This window comes from Leptonychotes weddellii, chromosome 3 (genome assembly GCF_054177405.1).
Source record: "Leptonychotes weddellii isolate Sample4059 chromosome 3, ASM5417740v2, whole genome shotgun sequence".
Classification (NCBI taxonomy): Eukaryota; Metazoa; Chordata; class Mammalia; order Carnivora; family Phocidae; genus Leptonychotes; species Leptonychotes weddellii.
In genome coordinates, this window is record NC_138371.1 from 12,225,907 (window position 1) to 12,237,167 (window position 11,261).

The window sequence follows — 11,261 nt, forward strand, 5'->3', positions numbered from 1 at the left end:
ATCCTTGACCTTATCTTGAGGGATTTAGGTATAATTATCTTTTATAATAACCTCACTGCAATCATATGTCCCCTCTGATTGCTGTTACCCTCAATCAACAAGTGTCAAGATTAATAATTTAGCCCCAAAGTACAGAATTATGACATACTTATAGAAAAGACAAGGCATAATTCTTAGGTGCCAGTTTTCAAGTACTAATGACAGTTGGTGATTCTATAAAACATTTGATTCCAGAAGTAGTAACAGAGAGAAAACTGAGTGGTTGGTAGGAATGAGGTGAGTTCATGACAGAAACAAGAAACTCTATTCCTCCCTGGAAATTTTTGGAATGCTCTCTTCTCTTCAGACACAAAGCAATATTCTAGAACTGTGGATTGATATGAAATGAAAGATACAAAGGAAAGCTCTGTCCTGAAAAACAAACCCCAGAATGAATAAGTCATGGAGATCCTTTACCTCCCTGACAGTCTAACTCCCCAGGTGCTGAAAGACGGCCCAGAGAAGAGTGACATCTATTGTTCAGGAAGGTTTATGGGTGGGGTCGACCAGTCCTGCTGAGTAGACTATGCATTTGGTTCAAGAACAAAAGGTGACCTGCCTCCTCAGAGGAGCAAACCAGAGCCACCCGAGAAGGGGCAAATGGAAGCTAACATCCAGTTCATAGGAATTATCCAGGAAATGCAGGCACAGATCAACAAGTTGGAGAAAGAGAATCAAGTCCTCCGGATGAAGCTGACTTCAAGTAGTCAGAGAACCCTGGGTCCTGGTGGAGAATCAGGAGATGAAAGGGAAGAGGAAGTCACAGACCTTGGTAACCTCAAAAAAGCATCTGAAAAATCTCCAGCAATCCTTCATGGTGGTGTTTCCATTGATGCGGCACCAGCTGTTCATGAACATCAAGGTACCGAATGTCCTTAGCTCTTCTGGGCTGTGCCCATCTTTGCAAAGTTCTCTTAAACATTAGGTTTATTTTGCTTCTCACATAACTGCAGAAGTTGGCATTGGCAGTGGTGAGTTCCATCCTTTTTCTCCTGGCAGATTACATTTAAATCCCTAGGGGAAAAAATTGTAAGCATCTTAAAGCAACATAGTTTAGCAACATCAAAAACTATTTCCAGATCTTCCTGGAAAGGTAGGAATGGCAGGTTTGTGAAAATCAGTCACATGAAAAACAATGTGTTTTTTTCCTTCTGGACCTCAAGCATTTAAATGTCACATCAGAGAACACTGAATGGGTATGTGTCAAATACCATGCTCACTTATTAAGTTATAATATTGCACAAAAGTTCAGGGTATGGTTATTACAGTCAGACAAATATAGTTGCAAGTGATTTGTCATTCATTATCCACTTGACTGAGAGATACTCAGGAGAAATCTTTCACCTTTGTTTTCTACATCTGAAAGTGTTAGAGTACTTACCTCACATGGTTACAGTACGTTTCTCACTGCAATAATAGACTAAGTGCTTAATTTAACACCTGGCAAGCATACAACAAATGGCAGATGTTGTTTCTTACCCATGTTTTACAAAGAAACTTCCTGCCCTGTGTGAATCTGTGTTGCCCATAATTCAATCTTCTCTACAGGTCAAAGATTTCAAGACACAGGGTCAGTGTCTGATACATTCTAAAAATCAACTCACCTTTTATGGGAAAAGTATTTTGACTGTGAAGAGTACACGAAATCAGAAATCAGCAGGGCGAAAACTACGTTCTGCATTTAAATGATCAGTGCTTGCTTACACGAGCATATTCAAATAAAATTGATGTACGTAATTAAATACTCAAATCTCTTAATATCCTGTCAAAGGCTTCAGGCAATGCCTTTTAGAGGTTCTGAACAGCTTGGCAGGGGAACATGTCTTATTTGCCAGCTGTTTTTCTCTGTTCAAGAGGTCTCTCTCTAGCATGCCCTACATTTCAAGGCTGGGAAGAGATTTCAATCAGGACTTTTTCCGTTTTTGTCAAGTGCAACTCTGGATCTCAGTAGTTCTGTCTGCTGGTTATTTAATAAAACTAAAAGAGTAACTGACAAGGAGGTTAGACTTTCTCCTGGTTAAAAAAAAGAAAAGAAAAGAAAAATATGGATATTTGTAATACATCCTTACCCTAAAGTTCCTCAACCTCTGCAATCTTGGACGTTTTGTACTAACAAGCTCTGTATTTATATGGGTCTGTCCTGGATATTGTAGGATGTTTAGCAGCTTTTCTGGCTTCTCAATACTAGATGCCAGGCGTACTTGCCTCTCACCCTCCAGTCATGACCATCAAAACTGTCTTCAGACATTCCAAATGTTGCCTGAAGGACAAAATTTCCTCCAGTTGAAAACCATTGCCTTACTCCAAAGGTAGATGACACTCCATCAAATATATTTTCTATGATGCTATTCTAATAAAAAAATAAGTTGAGTCTTAGTATATCCTGTGGCTATTTTACAACAACAATTACACCATTCAAAGAACAAAGAGTATTACCCTTTAAGCTCCCAGGGCCTGAATGCCATCAAGCTTAGGAGAGTTTAGACTATTAATAAGAGCTAAACACACAATTGATATCATACTTCTTCAGCATATGGATGGTAACTCCCAATAAGAATGTTAGCACTAAGTTTAAAAATGACGAGTGAGAAACTGGTAAAATTGGGGGAACTCTTTTTAGTTGTTACTAGTTAAACACAGAAAGAGACATGATTTAAATTTGTGCTTGGAAGCCCAGTTAAGTTACTTTACATGTATTTATCTATGTTTTATGTGTGATGTACTATTACTAAAGTAAGTGACATAACTATGAAGAACATTGGCCTGAACATGAGAACACTGGGTTGCAGTCCCAGTTTTGTAATAGTTGGTCAATGCTGAGTAGGACATAGAAAATTCCTGACCTTAGCATCCTCATGTAAAAATGAATGGATTAGATGAGATGCTTTCCCAGGCCTATTCTAACTGTAAAGTTCTGTGATCCTATGAATGTAACATGCTTTCACAATCACTCGCCTCATCTGTAAAATGGAGATAGTGATCAAATCTGTCTCCTCTGGCTGTTGAGAGCACTAAACGAGATAACACAAGTAAGACTCAACAGGAGTTACTTGGTAATAGTTACCTTAATATCATTGGATATGCCAGAAAAATGTTATTTGACCTTGGCATAAGTTTTTTATCAACAGTTTTAATAAGACATTGCCAATATCCATTGACGTTCATACTTAAAACTGAATCATAGACATTTGCCGCTAGAGAGGGACTTTTGAGATCATCTCCTTATTTTACAGTTGAGGATATAAGGCCCAGAGGTTAAGCATCTTGCCCCATCCTTTGACAACAGAAGAATATAAACCTATTCTTTGAGAAGGGACAATATGAGATCAGAAATGTGAGTCTCTTTAAGAAAGGGAACAATTAAAGAGGACCTAGAAGAGAATCACTTGGAATTAAAGCTTTTTATTGATTGTGTGACATGTGTGGTGAGACAAAATGAGATTTTACGAGTGGAGAAGCCTACCCATCATTCACCTGAGGGCACAGAGCAATGCTACAGCCCAGGAACACAGCTGCTTGGGGATATATATATATATATACACATATATATACAGAGAGAGAGAGAGAGATCATGGCCAAAGTAGTGTTTAAAGATAATTTAGAAACAGCATTTGCATGCAGTTATAATCACTTCAGAGAGATTTGAACTTAAAACACTTCTCTCTGCTCCAAACTCTTGCCTAAAAGCTGATCTTCTGCTCTTTCAAACCATAAAAAGCCAAGGCAGCCTCCACGTTTTGCAATGGCTTTAATAATCTGCTATCTGCATTCGGCAGTTGTGGGCAGCAAACTTAAGAAATAATTGTGCTTCTAGCACTCTTAAAACCCAAACATGATGCAGGCCTTTCTTAAACATCCATGCTAGTTCATGCCAGAGCTGTGACCAGAAAGATAAAAGATTCGGCAAACATTTCTTAAGTGCTCCAGAAAATGAAAAACCAACCCATGAAGTCAGGCTTCTTCGCCCCCTGGGTAAGAACTGGATGTGTGGTCAGCATTAGTACAGTGTCACAGAGATTCAGACAAAGTAAACTCCCTAAAATAAAGCTCTTTTAATCAAAGTGCCTGAGTTACAAGGAACAGAGAAGACTTGATTCACGTCAAGAAAAGAGTTTATTGGAAGACACTTATAGACAGAAATTGAATTGAAAGCCCTCAGAAACAAGGTCATAAATCTCTCCATCTCTCTCAGGAACACTCCAGTTTTCCATGTGAGTACCCTTTGCTTCTTTCCACAGACCTTCTGTGCTTTCGTCTCTCAATCAACAGGCTTCCCCATAGCGACTATCCCAACTAAGGTGAAGACACACAAGTGTAGGCCAGTTAATAGCAGCTAGTTCAATTATTTGTGGCCATTCAGGTAATGAGGGTCTATAATGAACAGGTTCTTCTACAATCTTCTAGAAGGAGAGAGAAAAGCTGTCCAGCATTGGCATCTCCAGAATATCCATGTTCTTCCCATTTTAAAGTCTTGTTTTATTATTTCTACATGCCCAGGTCTCTGTTCTAATGCTGCATCCTCACGAAGTTCTCGCCAACCACACTATTTATATAGCTTCCAGACCTCTCCCTCATCTGTCTCTATCCCCTGGTCTTTATCAGTCTAACTTGACTTCTCAAGTATTTTATCACATAAGGTTTGTTTATCATCTGTCTGCACACAAGAAGGTAAGCTCTATGCAGGCAAGAGTTTCGTATGTGTCCCCATCTCTACCTCATAAAAAAGTGCCTGACACGTGACTGGCACTCAATTATTTGTCAAATAAATCAGTGACTAGTTTATGTGAAAAAAAAAATGAATCAAAAGCAATAGTTTTGTTTAGTTCATTTTAATGAAGTACTATTAATATAATTTGCCATTTGTGGACATCATGAAAGGTAGAACTTTCATAAACTTAAATTTCATGTCTCCTACACAGGCAACGTCATGATTGTTAGACGCTATTCCATTTCCTCGCCAATTCACTCATTTGCTACAAATGATCCCTGGAAAGCTAGGGAAAGACACCCAAAGAGTGGAATTCTAGAAGCTCAGGGAAGAGTTAAATCACTGGCATGTTCTTCAATTAAGAAGCAAGACAATAAAGAAGAGATGTTTGCATCAGATTCTTTGACCAGCCCTAGTTGTAACCAAAGAGCTTCTCCTGAGCATGTTTTTGGTAATGTAACCAGGTAATGTACCATCTGCCTCAAACCAGGTTATAGACACATGCTGTGATGGGTACTCAGGCGTTCCCTTGGATAAGCAAGGTCTTACCTAGGGGAGGAAACAAAACCAAATAGGCTCTTAGGCCACAATAATTTCCGTCTCACTTATGTTCATTTAGGGGATCAAAAGAAATTTTTTTTGAGGTCATATGGCACTCTAACAGATGCCTCTGTGAGCAGAACACTTCATCAGGCTGCCCTTACTCATCAAGCACCAATGACTGTACTCTGAGCTGACCACCAGTGATACAAGATTCAGCAAAAGCAAAACGTTATGTTCGAAACTTTCATTCAGTGACAAAGACACACCAGTGAACTGATCACTCTAACAAAGTGCTTCTCAGGGAAAAGACACACTTATTTTAGGAACTGAACACAGAAGTCCTGAGAGAGGACTGTTCTTGTGGGGGAAGTGACCGAATGGGTTTTGGGCGGTATAAAAAAGGCATAACTCGAGAGGGCCAAGAGACAAAGCAAAGAGAAAAGGAACTTGTTCTTCAAAATCCAGGAGCTGGTGTTTAGGGAGGTAAGGGCAGCCTGAGAGAAAGAGAGATTTGAGAAAACATTTGAGAGACAGGCAAGGAGTCTTTAAGAAGAAGGTTAGACAGTGACCCTAGGAATGGGTAGAGCCAAGGGCCCTTTCAGAGCAAAACTGTCACTATCAAGTCTAACTTATCCCCTCTACAAGGCTAGAGCATGACATCCCCTCTCCCACACGCTGCACCCCTACCTTCCAATTCCCAGTTAAGCCCTGACTTTCTAAGGAGAGTCTCTACACATTTGTCTCCTTCGAGGAGAAAAGAGGCCTGGGTTCTCATAAAGAAGAGAAAATGGGACAAATGGGGTGCGGACAGAATAAAGGAGTCATCAAGTTCAGCAGTGACAGGAAATCAAATCGAGAGATAACCAGTGATAGGCCTGCAGGGATTCTCATCAATATTGGAAAGAGCGCAGGACCTCCCACAGGATGCAGGACACAAAGGCTGAGCCAGTTTCATTTGGATTTTACAAGACAGGATGAAAATTGTGATTCACTCATAGAAAGTTCTATTATAGGAACAGAGAGAGCAGCCTGAGTCATGAAGGACAGCTGCATGTAGTCAGGCAGAGAAAAATGGAAAGATAACCTCAGGTAGCGCAGAAAAGACAAGAAGACAGAAGGAAGCATGACTGTGGGGAAAACCAAAGTAGTCAAGTGAATGAGGGTGAAGGAGGGAGCACAAGCCATCCTAAGAGGCCTTCCGGGCAATGCTCACAAGTGTGTGCTTTGTCCTGTAATTATTGGAAAGCTAGTAAAAAATGTCTTTCGGAAAGTTTTAAAAAGCAAAAATATTCAGAAACAACTGTGCAAGAATTTTGTCACATTTTCTTCAGATATTTTTATATATAAAAGGAGAAAAAATGTTACTAACAGAGAGAAAGATCCTATATCTCTCTTCCCTGGTCCTGCCAAAGGGCAAGTGTTATCATGAGTTTCGTTTCTATCCTTTTGATCTATTTTTTTTCATACCTTCATTACATTCATTCATTCGTTCAACAAATAATCCTGGAGGCGTGTCACGTGCTGGGCAGAATTCTAGGCCATGAGGATACAGCAAAATAAAAAAAAAAAAAATTGTCAAAAGTCCCTGCCCATGGGGAGCATGTTCCTTTGTAACATGATAATCCATAAATAGGACAATACATAAAAGTGTATCATTTATGTTAGATGGTGATAGGTATAAAAGAGAACTTTAAACCAATTAAAAGGGAAAAGGAAGGGTTAGAGGGGCAAGCATTGTTGAAATTGTATATATCATGGCTAGGAAATACCTCACCATCTGAGTAAAAAGGGAAAGCATTCTGAGGATTTCTGGGTGGGAAAAACTTTCCAAGAACAGAGGACAGCAAATATAAGAGATGCTGAGGGGCGCATGACCAGTATTTGAGGAAGGGAAAGGAGGCTGGTGTGACTGGAACAGAGTGAGCAAGCAAGAGAGCGGGGGAAGATGAAGGCAAAGCATGGGTGACCTTCCACTCCCCTCCAATGATTCTGGATTTATCCCAAGTGAACTGGGTACGTAACATACTCTTCTCGTTAAAAAAAACAAATAAAGATAAAAGATCATGTTGGGAGTCCTGCTTTAGAAAGACTGTAGGAAAACAATGCAGAAAATAAAAAGACCAAGGTTAAGGCTAAAAAAAAAAAAATGATCTAGGCAAGAGATGATCATTTCTTGGCCAAGGGTAGTAATGGTTGGTGTGGTTTCTGGATATACTTTGAAGATGGAGCTCATAAGATTTATTGGCAGAGCAGATGTGGGATATGGAAACAAAAATTGTACACCCAATCATTGTGTGCCAATGGCCATGTGTTTTCAAAGAGGGAAGAGGGAAGAAAGGCAGAGATCTGTCTTTTGTTTAAAATGCATATATATATGCACTATATATATATATATATATATATATAGGCACTAAATGTTCATCATAAGAAGGAATGTCCTTTGTTTTGAAAAATTATATATATGTATACATATACATATATATATATCCAGAAACATATATACATATCCAGTTATATAAAGGAAATAAATATTCATTATAAAAAGAAAATTGCAGATTACAAAGTATAAATGCAATATTCAAAGTAAAAAAGTATAAAAAGGAAAATCTTCCATAACTTCACTGTCTGAATAACCACCATATAGATTTTGATGCACATCTATCTTTCCAGTCTGTGTCTGCCTATTTTGAAATTGTGCAGTGCACATATCATAATGTTTTATTTTTTACACTTAAGCCATTACATTCTCACAGACCTATAATGCTGAGACATACAGTATTATTAATTTTCCCATTTCAATTCATATTATTTTCTGTGATCGTTTGGGAGCCTAGCCAAAGTTTATAACGTATTATTTTTCTGAAGCAAAATGTTTTCCAAATTCCAAGCTGCCAAGGAATAAACTATTTAGAACACAATCCATTGGTAATTTAGAATCTACTTTAATGGGAAAGACTGAGCCAATTGCAGGTTTGTGTTAAAACAAGAAAGTCATGGGCGCCTGGGTGGCTCAGTTGGTTAAGCGACTGCCTTCGGCTCAGGTCATGGTCCTGGAGTCCCGGGATCGAGTCCCTCATCGGGCTCCCTGCTCAGCGGGGAGTCTGCTTCTCCCTCTGACCCTCCTCCCTCTCGTGCTCTCTGTCTCTCATTCTCTCTCTCTCGGATAAATAAATAAAATCTTTAAAAAAAAAAAAAAAACAAGAAAGTCAGTAATGGCTTGAAATCAACAGCTGGGTTGGCATAAAATCCAGTCGATTGCAGAGAACTGTTGAGAAGAATGAAGCATGTATTTATTTGTTATAGTGCTTTTTAATTTTGTCTTTTACTTCCTCGGTGATTAACTAGTAAAGTAACGTGTCTTTACATTAGTCCTCTAATTTTTTTGTAAATTCATTTACTTTCTAATAGCTTTCAAAAATTTTTACAAAGATTTATCAAGAACCAATTTATTTGAACTGCCTTTTGAAGCAGTCAGACATCGTACCTAATTTGCTTGTGAGCCTTTTCATTATTATACCAAGAAAGTGTTTTACAGAATTATGCCAACGTCAATATTTCTAAGAACAAATGTTCTCCAAAAACCAGAGATAGAATTTTAATTTTTCCTGAATTTTCCGAGAAACTAGAAACTTAGGAATCTAATGTTCTGCCTTTAAGAAAAAAGCTCAGCTGCTTGAAAAGATTAGGGGAAAGGATCCATATAGAGCATAGCATGAGGCATAGAAATGTTGAATCACTATGTTGTCCACCTGAAACTAATGTAACATTGTGTGTCAACTATACTCAAATTAATTTTTAATAAAAATTAATTAATTAATTACCAATTTAATTAGAAATGCTATATTATTCATTTTGCAGATAGGAGAAACCAGACACATTAAATACATACACAGTTGACTCTTGAACACAACACAGGTTTGAACTGCGCCAGTCCACTTATATGTGGATTTTTTCAATAAGTACAGTACAGTACTATAAATGTCCTTTCTCTTCCTTATGATTTTCTTAAGGAACATTTTCTTAATGATTGCCTTTCATTTTCTTTTCTCTAGTTTATTTTATTGTAAGAATACAGTATATAATGCCTACAACATACAAAATATGTGTTAATCAACTGTTCATGTTATTGGTAAGGCCCCCAGTCAACAGTAGGCTAGGAGTAGTTAAACTTTGGAGGGAATCAAAAGTTATGCGCAGATTTTCCACAGCCCCAGGGCTGAGTGCCCCTAACCCCTGCGTTGTTCAAGGGTCAACTGTATCCTTTCCTTTTCTTATAGCAAAATGGTTAAGAAGGCAGCCTCTGGAATCTGATGGCTAAAATCTCAACTGCATCATTGGCCTTAGAAAAGATACTAGTCTGTTTTGTACCATAGTTTATTCTTTTGTAAAAAAAAAAAAAAAAGGAATCATAATAGCAGTTACCTCAGAGTTTTTGTGAAGAATAAATGAGATAGTCAAGTGAGTGCTTATAAATGGCAGAGCAGTTATTATTTTATTGATCCCAGCATATGGAACCACTGGCCTTCCTCCCAAGGGAGGAAGCAGATGTGTTCCCCTTAATGCCCCCCACTCAGTGAAATGATGGCCTTATCTAAGACAAAGAGAGACAGAGAGAGGACAATATTGGAGAAAAGGCAATAATTTCAAACACCATTCTTTTGACTTTTTCCTGAGAGCGATGTATCCTAATTTATGTCGAGATTCTATATAACACTGTTGGAGGGAAAAGGAGTGGGCAAAATGGAACAATTTAATCCCTCAGATGACACAAGTCACTGCCATCTCTCCTCGCTCCCCTTTACTGTTCAAGTGTGATGGATATTCCATTAATTCAAAATCTATAATTGCAGATTGATCTGGATTATAAAATAATTGCCTCAAATTTCTGCTTCGTTTCACCTGAAGTGCTCCGATGTGAAAGACCCTTCGCCGGAGACAATATGATATTCTTTAGCTTTAAACATCAAGAGAATAATCCTCCCTCAATAGTTTTAAATTCTAGTTTTATCAGCACTCTTCATCGGGCTTTATCAAAAGGCCCATTCCAATATATTTTTTGCATTATTGTTGAATAACTAAACAAAATATATTATGATATGTTTCAAACGAGCTTTTAATAGTTTAGGCAGATTTGGGGACTTAGAAAAAGTAATAAATGTTTTATATAAAGGCTCACTAAAAAGTCTTACTTATCTTCTCCTTATTCTGCTTTCTTTAGAGACAAGATAAAGACAGTCAGTTTCCTGTTACCCATGGACGTGTCTTCATATTCCAAAAATTCAAGTTCTTTGAAATATTCACCAAATCAGACCACAAACCAGCTAAGTACCATTGCAGAATAAGCTGTGTGAGATGATGAAATTTAAGAAACAGCTGATTCCCAGGAGATGAGAACACTGAGGCCTCTCTGGGTCAGTGTCCTGCCCTACAAAGAGTTCTGGAAAGATGCCCAGTAAGACACACAAAATGCTTGGCATCAGGTCAATGGACTTGTCAATGGATTTGTCAATGGACTTGGCCAAGAAATGGGAGCAATTACTTTATGCTGTTATCGAATACTAATGTTGATGGCTGTACAGTGACTATTGTAGTCTCTCTATGCAGCATGTGAGCAATTAAATGTAATTAAATTAAATTGCATGGTAGTGTTCGGTAGCTGCCTTATGCCATCAGGAACTGCTGCTCTTTACATTGTAAGTGTCACTTTCCAGATGAACCTATAACAAATTTAGAAAAAAAAGTTCTGTTTTTGATTAATGGTATAGAAGTAGTCATGATTATCCTTATAGTTAATTGTTGGTTGATAGTTCACTGATACTAACTTTTAATATCCTGTGTCACAGGCATGGGAGCACAAAGACAGCAGACTCCCATGGCATCCATGGTAGGCTCAGAGCAATTGTGGGCTGGCCAATGACAAAACCGTTAAACCTGCTTGGAAGGAGAGCAAAAAAGGTTCAGATGATCATTA

The 11,261-nt window shown here is 38.2% G+C and overlaps 1 protein-coding gene across 1 annotated transcript; it reads left to right on the top strand.

Annotated features, from left to right (window-relative positions):
• Window positions 1-451: 451 nt before the first annotated feature.
• Window positions 452-10,632, top strand: CCDC195 (coiled-coil domain containing 195). The gene is made up of 3 exons (XM_031035626.2): window positions 452-901; window positions 4,959-5,211; window positions 10,509-10,632. The coding sequence occupies exons 1-3, from the start codon at window positions 640-642 to the stop codon at window positions 10,630-10,632; spliced, it is 639 nt and encodes a 212-aa protein (XP_030891486.1). The 5' UTR covers window positions 452-639.
• The last annotated feature ends 629 nt before the right edge of the window (window positions 10,633-11,261 follow it).